The following is a 19,204-nucleotide window of genomic DNA, read 5'->3' as shown; positions in this document are numbered from 1 at the left end:
GAGATGCCTCCCAGGCCCAGCCTTCCAGGTGCAGGGCAAGTTGGCCTTGACTTCTTGAGAAAGGAATGTTATTATGATTATACATCACCCATGCTCCATACAATCCCCCCTCCCAGTTTCCCACAGTAGTAAACGTGGCAGGTCTGAAGGCCTAATGCAAAAGATGGCTTCTAGGCCTGACATTGAGGTCTTCCTTAGAGAGGAAAGCTGAAGTTTTTTGGGGGAAAAAGGAAGGTATTTATATATTTCTAGGTCTACAATTACCTATAAAAAGTAGATGGTTTAAGAGGTTGGTTGCAGAAGGGACCTTTGGTTTGACGGCAGAACTCTGTTCCCACCTGGTAGCCTATCACACTGATCAACTCATATTGGCTATCATCCAGGTCGAGTACCAGAACTTCCCTGGTCACTCTGCAGGAGACACTTTTGAATTCATCCGCAAAATACACCTGGGCCTGAGGAGCCCTACGGATATTGTCAATCTGTTCGGTGTCTGTTACACCTGAAAAAGAACAGAAAAGAGGAAAAAAAGAAATATGAAAATCATTGGCCTGTTTTGATCACCAGAAAAAGAATCACAAACCTTCAACTGGGCAGAAACAGGGAAGAATTTAGCTTTCCTAGACTCTGCTTACCAGATATTGTGTTTCCCCGAAAATAAGACCCTGTCTTATATTTTTTGAACCCCGAAATAAGCGCTTGTCCTTATTTTTGGGGAGGTCTTATTATTTTGGGGCGTGTGGAGCAAGACGGGGCTTCTCTTGCCGTCTTACCTGATTTCCAGCTCTGTCTCCCTAACCCTAACCAGAGGAAATGGCGGGGACCAGCTACACATGTGTTTAAATATTTTCAGGGAGGGCTTATTTTCCAGAGGGGGTTAGCGCATGCGGTCAAAAGCCTGATAGGGCTTATTATCTGTGGAGGTCTTATTTTTGGGGAAACACGGTAGATAATTCTACAACTGGATGAGCTATGACCAAAAAAATTAGACCAAGGTGAATGATGGTAATGCTATATAATTAACTGATTTTTTTTTGAATTTTTTTTTTATTTAAAACAAAAACAAAACATAAAACCACCATCATTCAAATACAACTACAGAAAGTGTGTCGATCGGTTAAAATTCTTTTGTGCTCAATCCCATGTCCAAAATTACCAATTATTTAATTTCTCTTATTTAACAGTTTTGTATATCCCTTTATATTATTATACTCATTTAGCCATTATTTAGCAAAGGCTTAACTCCCATAATAAAAACATTTCATATATTTTATCATTACATTAATTTCATATTTCATACTTCATCTCCATGCTTTATTATCTAGCCATTGGTAAAACAAATCCCATATCAAATAGTATTGTTTATCTTCCTGTTCTCTAATTTCAAATGTCAATTTACTCATTTCAGCACAGTCCATAATTTTCTTAATAACTTCATCATCAGTAGGTATCGTCTCACCTTTCCAATTTTTAGCAAAAACAATTTTAGCCGCTGTTAAAATATTCACAATTAAATACCTCAGTTCTTTATTATACATCTCTGGTAAAATCCCTAATAAAAATCTCTCTGGTTTAAAGTCAATGTGTTTCTTTGTCATTTTTTCCAACCATATGTGGATTTTAGTCCAATATCTTTTAGCTTCTACACATGTCCACCACATATGGTAATATGATCCTGGAGTCTGATGACATTTCCAACATTTCTCCGATTTATTCTTGAACATTCTGGCTATTCTCGTCGGGGGTAAATGCCACCTGTAAAACATCTGATATAGATTCTCCTTATATGTAGACATCATCATTTTTATAATTCTGCAGCCACAATTTTTGCCATTTCTCTAAATCAATCCCATGCCCAAAATTTTTCCCCCATGCTATCATTGTTTCTTTAACTTGTTCCTCTTCCAATTTTACCTCTAATAAATAACCATATAATTTTTTAATTACATAATCATCAGAACCCATTAAAATCTTGTCTAAATTAGTCAAAACTTGGAGGTTTATCTGTGTTCCTCAGGGTCATCTAAGTAGTAATGTGCAATTACCTGGTTCATGTAATGTGCAATTTTTATCTCTGGAAATCCATTCCTACTCTCACACCATTCAAAGGATGCTCATCCCAAATTGTATAGCTAAGTGTCTGTAGGGATTCTCAGTCACCTAGATCATGGTTGTCCTTTTTGAGGGTCTACATGATCTGGATGAATCTCTACAGACTTTTAGCTATACAATTTGGATGAACACCCTGTCAGATTCCGTAAAGACTGGAAAAATAAACCTCAGCATGCCAAAGCAGTAACCTAGTTTGTTTATCCTGATATCGGTACTAACTGACCAGGGGTGGGTTCTAAATTTTTTTACTACCGGTTCTGTGGGCGTGGCTTACTTTGTGGGTGTGGCTTGGAGGTCATGTGACTAGGTGGGCGTGGCTAGCTGGTCAGAGTCATTTCTAGAAGGTCCTCGCACTTACGACCAGTCCTCGCACTTATGACCCAACTCATTTGTTTGCTTTTAACACTGATCAGCTATAGGACGGCCCTTTGAAGCCCCGCAGCAAGAGTTTAAACAGTTTTTTTCCCTCTAGTCATCAGCTGGGACTCAGAAGGCAGCAATAGATTGGGGGTGGGACCAAATAAAAGGTAAGAATAACGCGGGGGGTGGGGGGGCAGGGGGGGAAGAACCGCTTCGGTGACATCATATCATCACCGCTACTGGCTCTGCCGAACCGGACCGAACCGGGAGGAACCCACCACTGTAACTGACCACCTTAAAGTGTTACAGAAAGGAATCTTTGTTGGAGCTCACACTCCGTGCTCCCCATCACCTTTTTAAGCAACATACAGCTCCACCCCAGTGCAATCTCTCAATTTTCCCATTAACCCGTATCCTCCCTTTCCCTCCCCAACCCATCACAGGCCACTTCAGTTGTTCCGTGCTGCTCCGTCTTTCCTTAAAGCGATAAAGGTTGATAGACTGCTTCAGTGCATGGCCCTGACGTCATCTAGCATGCGGCTGGGGAGTCGAAGTGAGAGGCATGCCTCGGGGCTGACGTCCCAGGAGAGCAGGCACACAGGAAGGGTTGTTGGCGGACGTGTGCAGAGGAATGGCGAACCCCAAATGAATGGCACCCCAAGTACCGTCGCAGGGCTGGGGCTGACATGCGGCCCCCTCTACCACAGAGATGGTGTTTAAAGACACACCTTTTGAATGGTGTGGGAGTAAGAATGGATTTCCAGAGGAAAAAAAATGCAGACTACAGGAGCCAAGAGCACTATTCAGGTCATCCTAAGGACACAGATAAACCTCCAAGGGCTTCAACGACCCTCTAAAAGGATCCAAATGACCAGCTGTCTGCAAGGAATATAAATCCTTCCATTCCTCACTATCCTGTCATAGCTGAAGAAGCTTCTTGGATGAGATGCAAAACGTCTTCAAAAGAAAAAAACAAGAAAGTCCAGTTGCCTCCTGAAAAAGCACCTTTGGGACCCTCAAACAAGTCAGAATGTTAAGATGGTGGCCACAAAGGTGTAAACCAAAGTCTATTTTTATGCTTATTTGTTCCCTATGACTATCATTAAGTGTTGTACCTTATGATTCTTGACGAATGTATCTTGACTTTTTATGTACACTGATGTCAGCGTTTCAACGCTGGCATGGAGAGCAGAGGAGAGCAAGAGATAAACTCTGGAACTTTTGCCTGCTAAATCCCTTTGAAGCCGGGTTGTCGTGGAAATGAGGGGAGGGGGCACATTCCTGGGGAATGAAATCTGAAGAATGACTTGGAAGATAGCCAATGAGAAGCAGAGATTTGGGGATCGGAAAGGGAGGGATTGGGGGGCAAAAGGTCAGTCTTGTCCGCGCGGAGTCATGATCCGGTGGCTGTGCTCAATTAAAGAAAGATTTCCTTAAAGATTGGCAGTTTGGAAATTCATTTAATTTTGAGATAGCAACGTAGTCTGACAACTGAGAGCTTATGCACCAAAGACAAATTCCTTGTGTGTCCAATCACACTTGGCCAATAAAGAATTCTATTCTATTCTGTTCTGTTCTGTTGTTCTGTTCTGTTGTATTGTACTCTACTCTACTCTACTGTACTCTACTCTACTGTATTCTACTCTACTCTACTCTACTCTACTCTACTCTACTCTACTCTACTCTACTCTACTCTACTCTATTCTATTCTATTCTATTCTATTCTATGAGACTGATGGGGGAATGGATTCTGTGTGTCCCCCATCTCCTTGATGTTGCACAAAACTGTACCCTAAAAACTGAAGTGAAAGATGAGAAAAGGATTGGGCAATACGGATAAGCTAGCTCTGCAACGAAGTTAGTTGAGGCTGAGATTGCCACATCACGTCTACATTTCTTGTCCCTCAAAGAACATCAGCCAAGGAGACATAATTTACGATGATGACCTAGGTCAGTGTTTTTCAATCTTGTCAACTTTTAAGATATGTGGGACTTCAAGTCCCACAATGACTGGCTGGGCAATTCTGGAACTTGGAAGTCCACATATCTTAAAGTTGATAAGGTTGAGAAACAGGCCCCTAGATTATTATGCTAATAATGTTACACATTAAATAATACCAAGGTCTAGGCACCTTTGAGTTGAGCCAACACTTTTTGGCATAATGATGTGGTTTTTCTAGCAATTGTGCAGAAGGATTTCATATTGCTTTTTTTAAAATTGACTTTTTAAAACTGTGTCAGCGAAACTAATTATCCTGGGCTGCTCATCCTGGACTGATCAGTATAGTCTAACCCTGCTCAGCCTTTTGAGATCAGCCAAGGTTGATCTCAGGCAGGGATCAAGCGAAGCCTCAGCTTAATGGGATTTGTGGATCATCCATACACAATTTATTTATTATTTATTTATTTTATCTTATCATATTTATATACCACCCTACTCCTGGGGGACACAGGGTGGTGAACAGCCAAGATAAAAATACAAATAACATACAAAAGTTAAAAGCTATTAAAAATAGATTAAATAATTTGGGCTCAAAAACAAATTTAAAAACATCCAATTTATATAAAATATTTAAAACCCAATTTAAAAGGGAGAGTTAGGCCAGACCAGCCTGTTGGAATAAAAACATTTTTAGGGCGTGGCGGAAAGTGCATAAATCTTGGATCCTCCGTATCTCCGGGGGATTTGTACGGAGAACTAGATATTGGTGGAACAAAAAGCATATTTTTCTGGACTCCTCCTATGTTTGAAATCCAGCCGATGGAGTGATGTTGTTTTAAGTTGTTTGGAGATATTTTGACAAATGCCAAGCAGTATGGAATGCTTTGAAAAAAGAAGAACGGTAGGTGATTTTTGTAGATTCATATTGAATTTGTTGGTTAAGATCTCACCTGCTGCTTGGGACTGAAGCTAAACTATAACACCAGTTACAGATCTCCAAATTAGTTGGGCTCCCACGTCACTACACCAGAAACCTGGGTTTACAAAGCACAGTGGCTAGGTTTACACTAAACTACATTATAGCTTAGTTCCATGAAGGAAACAGCCATTGTGGACACCTGGGAAAAGAAAGCATAACACACGGCTAGTCTAGTGTAGAGAAGGGCCAGGGGAGACATGATAGCAGTGTTTCAATATTTGAGGGGCTGCCACAGAGAGGAGGGGGTTAAGCTATTCTCCAAAGCACCTAAAGGCCAGACAAAGAATAATGGATGGAAACTGAACAAGGAGAGATTCAACCAAGAAATAAGGAGAAATTTTCTGGCAGTGAGAACAATCAACCAATGGAACAGAAGTTGCCTTCAGACGTTGTGGGAGCTTCATCGCTGGAAGCTTTTAAGAAGAGACTGGACTGTCATCTGTCAGAAATGGTGTAGGGTCTCCTGCTTGGGTGGACTAGAAGACCTACAAGGCTCCTTCCAACTCTGTTAATCTGTTAAACGTGTCAAATGTCATATTCTTGTTTTCTTGAATGCCCTTGTCCAAAGAGGAAGTGAATCCTAACCCTCCACTTCATATGGAACAGCTGAATTGCTGCAACAACCCGGGCAACCCATTTCAGAACAAATATGGCAGCTACTGCAGCAGCTCATGGCAGTTTTTTGAAATTGTTGATTAGCATGTTTTTCCTGTCCATGCAGAGAATTGCCTCACACAAGACGAAAAATATTTCCAGGCTGAGTCACAGATCCTGCTAGAAACTGTTATTTTCCCTATTTTCTTTCAGACTAAGGTTAAAATCTCCTTTAACTCAGTCTTGGCTATTCCTTACACCCATCCGTGCCATTGATATCATCATGGAAGCAGCATCCCACAGCTTTCTTTTGCGGACATTTTCCCAAGCCTGGGTATCAGCTTTGAGATTTTCCCCATCCAAAGCCTACATAAACCCAACAAGAGGTATTCAATCCATGGGAAGGATGTCAAAAAGTCAAAAGGATAGCAGAGAGAAACTCTGGCAGGCTTTCAAAAATCTGTTATTAAACCCTATAGCAATAAACTGGGATTCCTGGAATCCTTGCTAAATCCTGTCCTGTCCTATCTCAAAGGGATAAGGATAAGGATAAGGATAATTTTATTTCTATACCACCCCACTCCCGAAGGACTTGGGGCGGTGTACAGCCAGGTAAAAACACAATACAAATATCACAATTTAAATTAAAAAAATTATTAAAAGTATTACATTTAAGGCCAATTAACTAAAAAACCCAAAAATTTAAGAATTCCAAATTTAAAACTCAATTTATAAAGCTAGCCCTGCCTGTCGGAAGAGCAGGGTCTTAAGAGCACAGCGGAAAACTCGGAGGTCAGAGATCTTGCGTATGTCCAGGGGCAGTTCATTCCAAAGGGCAGGGGCTCCCACAGAGAAGGCTCTCCCCCTGGGTGTCGCCAGCCAACATAATTTGGCCGACGGCACCCTGAGGAGTCCCTCTCTGTGGGAGCGAACTGGACGGTGGGAGGCCATCGGTGGCAGAAGGCGGTCTCGTAGGTACCCAGGTCCTGAGCCATGGAGCGCTTTAAAGGTGGTAACCAACACCTTGAATCGCACCTGGAAGACCACTGGGAGCCAGTGCAGCTCATGCAGGAAAGGTGTTACAAGGGTGCAACGGGTTGCACCCATAATTACCCGCGCAGCTGCATTCTGGACCAGTTGGAGCCTCCGAGTGCTCTTCAAGGGGAGCCCCATGTAGAGAGCATTACAGTAGTCCAGCCGGGAGGTAACAAGGGTGTGAGTGACTGTGTGCAAGGTGTCCCGGTCCAGAAAGGGACGCAACTGGCGAATCAGGCGAACCTGATAAAAAGCCCCCCTGGCCACGGCCGTCATATGCTCTTCTAAAGACAGCCGTGCATCCAGGAGGACGCCCAGATTGCGAGCCCTCTCTGTGGGGGGTAGAGATTCACCCCCTATAGACAGCGATGGCGTCAGCTGACTATACCAGGACGCGGGTAGCCACAGCCACTTGTCTTGGAAGGGTTGAGTCTGAGCCTATTTCTCCCCATCCAGACCCGTACAGCCTCCAGGCAGCGGGATATCACGTCAAGGGCATCATTGGGGTGGCCTGGTACTTTCACAGGCTACCCATCTAGATTGCTCTAGATTGCTCTCCATGCCTATGCTTGATTATTTTCAAGAGAGCCACAAAATGTAATTATTCCAGATCTCCTACTGGACTTCTCTTTAGCACTTAGCAATAGCACTTAGACTTATATACCGCTTCACAGTGCTTTACAGCCCTCTCTAACCGGTTTACAGAGTCACCATATGGCCCCCAACAATCCAAGTCCCCGTTTTACCAGCCTCAGAGGGACGGAAGGCTGAGTCAAACTTGAGCCTGGTGAGATTTGAACTGCCAAATTGCAGGCAGCCGGCAGTCAGCAGAAGTAGCCTGCAATACTGCATTCTAACCACTGCGCTTTAATGAGAGCTTCCCATCCCAGTTCCCACAATAAGTTCTCTCATTCTCCAATTCTGGATATTCTACACCCATTACCTACAATGAGTTTTCTCATTCTACCCCTACTACAGGAGTCTGCAACCTTAAACACTCAAAAGAGCCATTTGGACCCGTTTCCCACAAAAAAGAAAACATCGGGAGCCACAAAAACCCTTCCCGTGCCTGGCTATTTCTTGAGCGGCCACAAAACTAGCATACGTAGTTGAATTAAACATTCTGTTTTCTTCTGAAACTTTCCTTTTCTTGGATTTATCCATGGTTGGCCTTCCGGGGGTTGAAAAGCTCAATAAATTGCATGTCGGTGGGTGTCGCACATTGGTGGTTGTGACACACATTTTGAGTGACAGGGAGCCGCAGCAGAAGGGTGAAAGAGCCACATGCGGCTCCAAAGCCGCAGGTTGCTGACCCCTGCCCTACTAGAACCCTCATTGCTCCTTCTTCCTCTTTGATGTAGTTACTACTGCCATTCCCATAGCATATTTATCCAAAGGATAGAGCAGTGTTTCTCAACCTCAACAACTTTAAGATGTGTGGACTTAGCTGGGGTAGAGGAACAATATGTTCAGAACTGGTATTCAGCCGGTTCGGACCGATTCAGGCGAACTGGGAGCGGCGACTACGGAGCGGCAACTGCAGGTAGGCCTGCCCACCCACCCTGGCATAATGATATCCTATTTAGCCACATTTTCGAGGCTGGCCGCATGCACGGAAGGTGTGAGCGTGAGCAAAGCACATGCGTGGAAGGCGGGATACATGTGCAGAAGGCATGCACACACATGAAGTGAGTGTGTGCATGGCGAACAGGTGGTAAGAATATTGGAAACCCACCGCTGAATATGTTCCCTTTACACTTCAAGGACCTTGCCTTAAAAACGAAGGCATTTATTATTAAAAACGAACCAAGCATCTCCAGTAACTAGAAAGCACGAATGTTGAAGTTGAGAGGCTTGTAAACAAAAGACAAAATGGCCTCAGCAAGAGCTATTGTGTTTTTAAGTTGTTTGCTCAACTGGTTTGTAAATCAAAATTTGAAAGGACATTTGGAAGATCCTCTCTGAGAAACATCTGTGAAACCTTAGTAGATGAGACGAGTTTGATTGCAGGAGTGCAATTTCTCAGCTTGAATTTTACGCTTATCTGTTCCTAATGTTGTACTTAAGTTGTTAAACATCATAAAGACTTGCATATTTCAAGGTAAATACCTGGTAAAGTGGATGCATCCGGAAGTTGAGCCACTGCAACTCTGACTGTGGTTGACTTAAACTTGGAGGAAGAGACACATTTTGGAATATTAATAATAAAATTGGTGCCCATGAAGGTGGTGAGAAGCATGCTGTTGTTAGTGGAGAAATCCAGGGCTAAAAAAATAGGAAATATGAAATCAGTAGACATATTAGTGTATTTCTTTAGGTTTGTAAGCCACAGGATGGCTCATTTTTCAGCCTGGTACATTTTATTCAGCAATGAAGTTTTCACAAAGTATTAACAAAACTACTTCTTCTCTTCCACAAAGCATCATTTAATTCTATCCAGAATATTCAATTATTATTTTTTAAAAACAAAAATACTTCCCTTAGTATTTGAATACTTCCCTTAGTATTTGAATACAGTGTTAGAATACAGTGTTAGAATACAGTGAATACAGTATTGAATACAGTATTAGAATACTTCAGTGCTTCTAAGCTGATGAAATATCTACATTTCTCTTTATCACCTCCTAAAGCACAGGAGACGTTTCAGAGAAGGACTTAGCAATCCTACTTTGTAGCAGTGAAGGAGAAAATCCTAAAATAAAATGTATAAAAATAATAAAAATAATGTTCTAGAATTGAATCTGTCTGAACGGAAACAGATTTTTTCCCTTTTAATTTGTCCCCAGATTGTCTGAGTAAGTAATGAATTGGCATGATGTCATAAAGTTATTTGTTTGCCTCTCTTCACACTTTTGGGATCCAATGAATAATATTTGCATTTTGGCAAATTGGCCTTGGCCAACTTGATGTAATTATGGGACCTTCTCCTTGAGGTGCCTTTAGATAACCTTGACCTGCAATTCCTACGGTCCTTCTGGATAAGTATGATGGAAGCTCTAAATTAAGATAAATTAAGGAGCCTTGATAGTACAGTGGTCTAAGCACCCTGTTATTAACACAGCTGCCTGCAATTACTGCTGGTTCGAATCTCTCCAAGGCTCAAGGTTGACTCAGCCTTCCATCCTTTCTAAGGTAGTTGAAATGAGGACCCAGTTTGTGGGGGCAATAAGCTGACTTTGTATAAATATACAAAAGGATGAAGGCTATTGCTTAGCGCATTGTAAGCCGCCCTGAGTCTCCGGAGAAGGGCAGCATATAAATCAAATTTAAAAAAAAAAAAGATGTCTGAATGGCTCAGTTGGGCAAGTCTAAATTAGTTCATGCAAATCCGATCTCGGTTTGACTGAAGGTGGTCGTACTTACGGATTTTCTCAAGGTTTTCTAATGGAATGGTCCATCCTGATCTCAAGCTGCCAGCGAAAAACAGAAGCAAACCCAAATTCACACGATAAAGCCGCATGGCTGAAATCTAAAGATTCGATTTTCTTCTGGTGTCCTAGAAAGCTGCACTGAACTCCACCTGGTTTGACAACTGAAAGGCAGTGACCAGAATGACAGATTTTCTCCTTAAAAAAAAAGGGGGGGTGGGGGAGGTCCTTAATGTCTGGCAAACATAAAACTAGGCTGAGAAACAGGGTAAACCAGAGAATCAAGACATGGACCCAGTAAGGTGGGATATCTGTTGTGCAAAGGGTTCTCTCAAATATTCAAAGCATGAAGCTGATCTATAAGGAAGATTTTGCTTTATGGAATCTGGGCAGAAACCAGACAAGTCTTATTTTCAGGTCCATATCTTGTTACATTGAGAAGACCACTGCAAACACACACTTTCAAGTATTCATATTTATTATTTATATATCCTTTTCAGTGCATTCCTACATATTATGCTCAAAAGTAGTCATGTAGTACTGAATCCGTTGTTGTTGTTGTTGTTAATTGCGAAGTCGTGTCCGACCCATCGTGACCCCATGGAGAACGTTTACCTCCAGGCCTTCCTGTCCTCTACCATCCTCTGGAATCTATTTAAGCTCACACCTACTGCTTTAGTGACTCCATCCAGCCACCTCATTCTCTGCCGTCCCTTTCTTCTTTTACCCTCAATCCAGAGGTGGGTTTCAGTAGGTTCTGACCAGTTCTAGAGAACCGGTAGCGGAAATTTTGAATAGTTCGGAGAACCAGTAGTAAAAATTCTGACTGGCCCTGCCCCCATCTATTCTCTGCCTCCCAAATCCCAACTGATCGGGAGGAAATGGGGATTTCGCAGTATCCTTCCCCTGGAGTGGGGAGGGAATGGAGATTTTACAGTATCCTTCTCCTGCCACGCCCACCAAGCCACGCCAACCAAGCCACACCCACAGAACCGGTAGTAAAAATTTGTGAAACCCACCACTGCCTCAATCGTTCCCAGCATTAGGCTCTTCTCCAGTGAGTCCTTCCTTCTCATGAGGTGGCCAAAGTATTTGAGTTTCATCTTCAGGATCTGGCCTTCTAAAGAGCAGTCAGGGTTGATCTCCTCTAGGACTGACCGGTTGGATCGCCTTGCAATCCAAGGGACTCGCAGGAGTCTTCTCCAGCACCAGAGTTCAAAGGCCTCCATTCTTTGGCGCTCAGCCTTCCTTATGGTCCAGCTTTCACAGCCATATTTTGCAACTGGGAAAACCATAGCCTTGACTATACGCGCTTTTGTTGGCAGGGTGATGTCTCTGCTTTTTAGTATGCTGTCTAGATTTGCCATAACTTTCCACCCCAGGAGCAAGCATCTTTTAATTTCTTGGCTGTAGTCCCCATGTATGGTGATCTTGGAGCCCAGGAGAATAAAATCTGTCACTATCTCCTTTTCTTCCTCATCTATTTGCCAGGAATTGAGAGGGCCGGATGCCATGATCTTAGTTATCTTAATGTTGAGTTTCAAGCCAACTTTTGCACTCTCCTTCTTCACCTGCATCAAGAGGCTCTTTAGTTCACTTTCTGCCATTAGAGTGGCATATTAGCCATATTAAGCATATTAGCCTGGTTTTAAACATTATTGAACTTACATTATATAATTTTATTTTATTTTTTACAAAAGAGATATCTCGTCACATTTTATTGGACAAATTCCAGTTATGAACTTTGAATGTTATTTAAAATGTTTGAAATAAAAATCATCAAAGGAAAAGGAAAAAAATATTGCCCGATTGATAATCCGAGTGAGATGTCATTTAAGTGCCTTCTCACCCAGAACTTGGCCAGAAAGTATTTCAACTCCCATGTAAACTCACCCAGCCCATTACTCCACCATTGACCTGCTATTCATTTGGTTGATAAGCTGTGCTAACAGGTTCTGCTACATGCTTCACAGCCTATAATATTTAACTGCATCACATTTAAATAGAGCCTATTGTTGCTATGAATTTTGACCATGCTCACCTCACTGAAAAGAGACCATATTTGAGAAATGACCTGAAAACACTTGTGGAATTCAACTTGCATTTATACCACTCCCTCTCTTCCCTGAAAATATCTTAAAAATGTAAGTTAAAGTAACAGCTGTAGAATATTCAGCACTTTCTATTGTGTCTAGTGCGGCCGCGCGGATGGTAATGGGAGCGACATGGCATTCCCATGTAACACCCCTCCTGCGCGAGCTGCACTGGCTCCCGGTGGTCTTCCAGGTGCGCTTCAAAGTTTTGGTTACCACCTTTAAAGCGCTCCATGGCTCAGGACCTGGGTACTTGCGGGACCGCCTACTACCACCAATAGCCTCCCACCGGCCGGTACGCTCTCATAGAGAGGGGCTCCTCCGGGTGCCGTCGGCCAAACAATGTCGACTGGAGGCGCCCAGGGGGAGAGCCTTCTCTGTGGGGGCACCTACTATCTGGAACGAGCTCCCCCTGGAGATACGGAGGATCCCGGATCTGCGCACCTTCCGCTGCACTCTAAAGACCTTTTTATTTCACCAGGCGGGCCTGGCCTAACTTTCTCCCTCTTTTTAAACATTTTTAATATTTTTTAATATTTTTTAGTATTTTTAATATTCAAAGTTTAAATTTGTTTTAAATTGATTGGGGTTTTAAATTTGTCTGGGCCAAACTATTTAATTCGATTTTATCTCTGCTTTTTAAATTTTGTATGTATGTATTTTATTGTTGGCTGTTCACCGCCCTGAGTCCTTCGGGAGTAGGGCGGTATATAAATCAAATAAAAGTAAAGTAAAGTAAAGTAAAGTAAAGTAAAGTAAAGGAAAGGAAAGGAAAGGAAAGGAAAGGAAAGGAAAGGAAAGGAAAGGAAAGGAAAGGAAAGGAAAGGAAAGTGTCATATATTTCTTAGTGTTATCCTCTAATGTGAAGAATTCTTCTATGCAGGACTAAATCTAATGTAGAATAGAAATTGAATACAGTCTAAAGAGAGTTCCTATTATTTAAAAGATGAGCATTTCTAAATCCCACTGATGCCAAAGAAAGACTTTTCATTGTAAAACAAATGTCATATTGTTTAACTTTGGCTCGATATGTGCTTCTCCCCAAAAGCCAATAGAATAACAGAGTTGGAAGGGACCTTGGAGGTCTTCTAGTCCAGCCCCCTGCCTAGGCAGGAAACTCTATATCACTTCAGACAACTGGTTATCCAACATCTTCTTAAAAACTTCCAGTGTTGGAGCATTCAGAACTTCCACTGATTAATTGTCAGGAAATTTTTCCTTAGTTCTAGGTTGCTTCTCTCCTTGATTAGTTTCCACCCATTGCTTCTTGTCCTGCCCTCAGGTGCTTTGGAGAATAGCTTGACTCCCTCTTCTTTGTGGCAGCCCCTGAGAGATTGTAAAACTGCTATCATGTCTCTCCTAGTCCTTTCAGAATGAGTTCCAGAATGTCAGGAATAGCGGTATTTAAAATTGCCTTCAGAATCTGAAAATTGGTGAGCATGGCACTGTATTAGAAGTGATGTCCACTAACTTTTGAGATGTTCATACCTTCTACACAAATGGCCTTTTTCACAGGGATCTTTCAGTTGGCTGGCCTGGAGCTCCTGCTAACATCCGCTCTATGAAGGTCAACTGAGGCTGTTGCTATCAACTGTCTTCTCCACTTGAGCAGAGCCTGGGCGTCAGTGGTGGGTTCCTCCCGGTTCGGTCCGGTTCGGCCGAGCCGGTAGCGTGACGATATGACATCACCGAACCGGTTTTCCCCACCCGCCCTCCCCCACCCACGTTATTCTTACCTTTTATTTGGTCCCACCCCCAATCTATTGCTGCCTCCTGAGTCCCAGCTGATGACTAGAGGGAAAAAAACTGTTTAAAGTCTTGCTGCGGGGCTTCAAAGGGCCACCCTACAGCTAATCAGTGTTAAAAGCAAACAAATGAGTTGGGTCGTAAGTGCGAGGACTGGTCGTAAGTGCGAGGACCTTCCAGAAATGACTCTGACCAGCTAGCCACGCCCACCTAGTCACATGACCTCCAGGCCATACCCACAAAATAAGCCATGCCCACAGAACCGGTAGTAAAAAATTTTAGAACCCACCCCTGCTGGGCGTACATGTCTGATGAAAGCAGTAAAGCCTGAAGTGAACTCATTTCTTGGAGAAGAATGAGAAGGACTCATCATGGATAAACCAGACCAGATGTGGTTTATGTTGTGACCTAGGCTTCCTTAGAAAGTATACAGCATAATCTTAGTCCTGGCAAACCTCTTTTATTCATACAGCTGTGAGTCATTGTCATTCCCCATCCGAAAGGCTTCTCAAACAGGCTTTCAGGGGAGTGTTTACAAACACCCACCTTATCTCCCTTGGAATGCTGCCAGAGAACTAATTGCCACACGCAGGGCAAGGCCAAACTTAGCACAGAGTCAAACAGAGCTTTCCCAAAGCTTTTACCGACCAGATGAACTAATTGCTTCCTGCAAAAGCTCACGTCCCGTTCGCTCCTCTTTTATGTCTTATGGGAGGGGCCAGTCATCTCCAAGCCTTACTCCCATGAGAAGGAAGGACTCACATTATGCACCAGTTGGAAGTTTCTGCATGCTCTTCAAGGGCAGCCCCTTGTTATAGAAATCTAAGCAAGAGATTGTGAGGCCATGGGTGATGGTGAGCAGGTCATCCTGGTCTAGGAATGGGTGCAAAAGCTCCCCTAGCCATAGCTGCCCCCTTTTCTTCAAGGAGGATAAGCGCATCAGCATGCCTACCGTCCCTGTCCTACTGCCCCCCTTTATTTGTATTCATTTCTTTCGTTCATAACCATGTTTATACCGTATTTTTCCACTAATAACAGCTTTTCTATATCGGTATCTCTATCATAACAAACATATTTACAAAAGTTCTAATTCTATATATCTCTATCTTAAATCACATCCTTATTTGAATTATAATAACCTCTCTATTCATAATTCAGTTTCATATCCTATATTTCTTCAACAATTTTACCTTCTACATACAGTATTATATTTAACAGATTATCCCTTATTTTTTTTGTCTACTCTCAAACCAGGAATACCATCTGTTCCAAATTTGATAGTACTCGGTTTCTTCCCACTCCTTCCTTTCCATGGACAATCTGTTCATTTCTGCACAATCATAATTTTTTAAAATTATAATTTGGTCTGGAGGAATATCTGGTTGTTTCCAGTTCTGTACTAGGACAATTCTACTTGCGGTTAATATGTGTAATGTTATATATTGTAATTTTTTCTCCATTTTCCCTTCAGAAATGCCCAAAAGAAAAAGTTCCGGCTTCATCTCTCTTCTCTGTTCAGTTATCCCCTCCAACCACTTTCTTATCTTACACCAGCATTTTCTAATCTTAGGGCAGGTCCACCACATGTGGTAGAACGTTCCTTGTTTATAATCACACTTCCAACATTCCGGGGACCTGTTCACAGTGGTGGGTTCCTCCCGGTTCGGCCTGGTTCTCCCGAGCCGGTAGCAGTAACGATATGACATAACCGAACCGGTTCTGCCCCCCTGCCCCCTGCAGCCCCCCATTCCCGCATCCCCCACCCCTGCGTTATTCTTATCTTTTATTTGGCTCCACCCCCAATCTATTGCTGCCTCCTGAGTCCCAGCTGATGGTTAGAGGGAAAAAAACTGTTTAAACTCTTGCCTCCGGGCTTCAAAGGGCCACCCTACAGGTGATCAGTGTTAAAAGAAAACAAATGAGTAAATCAGTGCCTGCAAAAATAAACGAGTAGACTAGTGCCTGCAAAAAATAAATGGGTAGATCGGTACAGGTCTGCAAGCAGTTAAAAGCCTGGTAGACCAGTACCTCTGCTAAATCCTAAATAATTGTCACATGACCATCAAGCCATGCCCACAGAACCGGTAGTAAAAAAATTTAGAACCCACCCCTGCCTGTTCAAGAACATCTTGGCCAATCTCGGTAGTGGCAGATGACATCGATAAAACATTTTGTAAAGGTTCTTCTTAAGGCAATTTAATTCACTTTTCTCCTCTAGCAAAAATGATCTCCTTTGCTTTTCCTTACATGAAGGTACCGAGATTCCAATAGTTGTGCATTCCAGTTTGGGCCTGAATATCTGCACTTTGTACTCCGTGTTTTGTTTTTCCAATTATCCTGGGCAGAAGCAGAAAGCGGCACAGCTCAAAGTAGGAATTTACCTTTTGCAGTTCTTCCTTAGTTAAATATTGAGCACTTGGGTAAGTTTATATCCATCCTGGACTCAACCCTAGCAAGACTGAGTGGCTGTGGGTATCTACTATAAAGTAAGCTTTTGATAAACCAGTTTGCATAACTCTTATTCATTGCTCTCAGCAACGTTTCCTTGTGCATTTACTCTGCTGGTTGGTAACACAACACCAATATCCTTAACAGACCCTCTGGAGACAAAGTTCGTCCATCTCTAACTCTGGATGGATGGCACTGCCCCAGATGACCCGGTCTGTAATCTGGGGTTCCTCCCAGATCCAGAGCTGGGGAACTATGGCTCCTTTATGACTTGTGGACTCCAACTCCCACAATTCCTGAGCCAGCCATGCTGGGAATTCTGGGAATTGAAGTCCACAGGTCATAAAAGGGCCATAGTTCCCTACCTATCACAGCTACTCCTTGAAGAAAAGGGGGCAGCTGTGGCTAGGGGAGCTTTTGCATTCATTCCTAGACCAGGATGACCTGCTCACCATCACCCATGGCCTCATAACCTCTTGCTTAGATTTCTATAACATATTTTACATGGGGCTGCCCTTGAAGAGCATGCAGAAACTTCCAACTGGTGCATAAGGTGAGTCCTTCCTTCTCATTAGGCGGCCAAAGTATTTGAGTTTCATCTTCAGGATCTGGCCTTCTAAAGAGCAGTCAGGGTTGATCTCCTCTAGGACTGACCAGTTTGATCGCCTTGCAGTCCAAGGGACTCGCAGGAGTCTTCTCCAGCACCAGAGTTCAAAGGCCTCCATTCTTTGGCGTTCAGCCTTCCTTATGGTCCAACTTTCACAGCCAGACATTGCAACTGGGAAAACCGTAGCCATTAGAGGACAGCAGAGAGGTATAAAAATCTCTAGTTTTTTGCTGCCCTCTAGTGGTCAACTTGAATTCTGGTCTAGTAGCGGTAGCTGTAAATACAGTAAAGGGTACAGTAATTCAAAAATAAACTAGCGCTAAACTTTATTTATGCTTCACATTTATGTAGATGCCCATTTAACAAACATGGCTCTTGGCAGCACACAATAAAGAACACCATAAAAAACGACTGTTTAAAACATTCCATAATAAAAACATCAATATTCTTTTTTAAAAAATTTATATGCCGCCCTTCTCCGGAGACTCACGGCGGCTTACAATGAGTTAAGCAATAGCCTTCATACTTTTGTATATTTATACAAAGTCAGCTTATTGCCCCCACAAATTGGGTCCTCAATTTACCTACCTTAGAAAGGATGGAAGGCTGAGTCAACCTTGAGCCTGGTGAGATTCGAACTTGCAGTAATTGCAGGCAGCTGGATGATAATAACAGGCTATTAGTCTGCTGCGCCACCAGGCTCTTTTTAAAAGACTAAAGGAAAGCGTCTTTGGTGTTATAAATATTGTAGACACCTCTAAAATTCTCCATTTCCCTGAGATCACCAACCTTATTGGGACAGCCACATTTTGGGCATAGTGTGTAGAATATGGTCAGATCTGGAGGGTTGGTTAGAGGAGAATGGACAAGGGCAGTATTTTTTTAATCTTAGCCACTTTAGGATAAGTAGACTTCAATTCCCAGAATTTCCCAGCCAGCATAGAATTCCGGGAGTTAAGCCCACCCATCTTAAAGTGACTAAGGTTAAGAAACACTGGTTTAGGAGACAGGACACAATGGCTGATCAGAAATCTTGCATTGAAAATGGAACATCTCAGCTACGGAGACCGCTAGTTGCACACGTGGGATTTGACCCGTTGGTAAATATGTTTATAAACGGCACAATTTTAGGTAATTTTTGTGTCCCGTTTCCCTCCAAAGGGTTCAAGAAAATGGATATATAGGTAACTGTCTCACTTTAATTTCACGGAACCCCCAAGACAGGGGTGAAATCCAGCAGGTTCTGGAGAACCGGTAGCAGAAATTTTGACTAGTTCGGAGAACTGGCAAATACCACCTCTGGCTGGCCTCAGAGTGGGGTGGGAATGGAGATTTTGCAATATCCTTCCCCCAGGAGTGGGGAAGGAATGGGGATTTTGCAGTATCCTTCCCCTGCCATGCCCACCAAGCCACATCACGCCCACCAAGCCACGCCCACAGCACTGGTAGTAGCCCTGTTGGAAGAAATCTCCTTCTAGGTTCTGCTCCAAGTGGGGAAACAGACACTGGAAATAATGGAGGCTGCTTGGAAATAAGTTTAATGGTGACAGGATCACATGGCTTGAGTTCCTGAACAGAAAAGGGGCAGATACAGTAAATCCTTAGGTTTTTATGCTCTCTCTGGCTCTGCATTTCTTGGGGCCCCAAAAGAGTATCCTGATTGGTTGTCAGACTCCCAGGGGGTGGGGGTCTTAGCTAGCCTTGCTGGCTGATGGTCACATGTGCTTCCCAGGTCACATGTGGTGAGTTTCTGCTGCTATTGTGTAGAGGGCTAATCCTATCTTTGTTGGATCTTTGGCAATTCCTACTATGGCTCTGTCTGAAGGAGGCAGATCTTTGTTATGTAGAATAGACTGGCCAAGCCTTAATGGCCCATTGACAAAGGGTGGGGGCAGGAAGATGGGAGCTGCTTCAAAACAT

General features: G+C 43.0%; 1 protein-coding gene across 1 annotated transcript in view; it reads right to left on the bottom strand.

The window, feature by feature from the left end:
• Positions 1-19,204, bottom strand: part of UPK3A (uroplakin 3A) — a 36,279-nt gene that overhangs the window by 8,394 nt on the left and 8,681 nt on the right. Inside the window, exons 2-4 of the mRNA XM_087873291.1 lie at positions 10,386-10,588; positions 9,132-9,287; positions 265-502 (exon numbers count right to left, since the gene is read on the bottom strand). Coding sequence (XP_087729417.1) covers positions 265-502; positions 9,132-9,287; positions 10,386-10,482 — 491 coding nt within the window. The 5' untranslated portion in view covers positions 10,483-10,588. The remainder of the gene's footprint in view (positions 1-264; positions 503-9,131; positions 9,288-10,385; positions 10,589-19,204) is intronic.

This window comes from Pantherophis guttatus, chromosome 7 (assembly GCF_059756535.1).
Source record: "Pantherophis guttatus breed Tessera chromosome 7, ASM5975653v1, whole genome shotgun sequence".
Taxonomy (NCBI): domain Eukaryota; kingdom Metazoa; phylum Chordata; class Lepidosauria; order Squamata; family Colubridae; genus Pantherophis; species Pantherophis guttatus.
The sequence above is the reverse complement of the archived record's forward strand: the minus strand, read 5'-3'. Positions and strand labels throughout refer to the sequence as shown.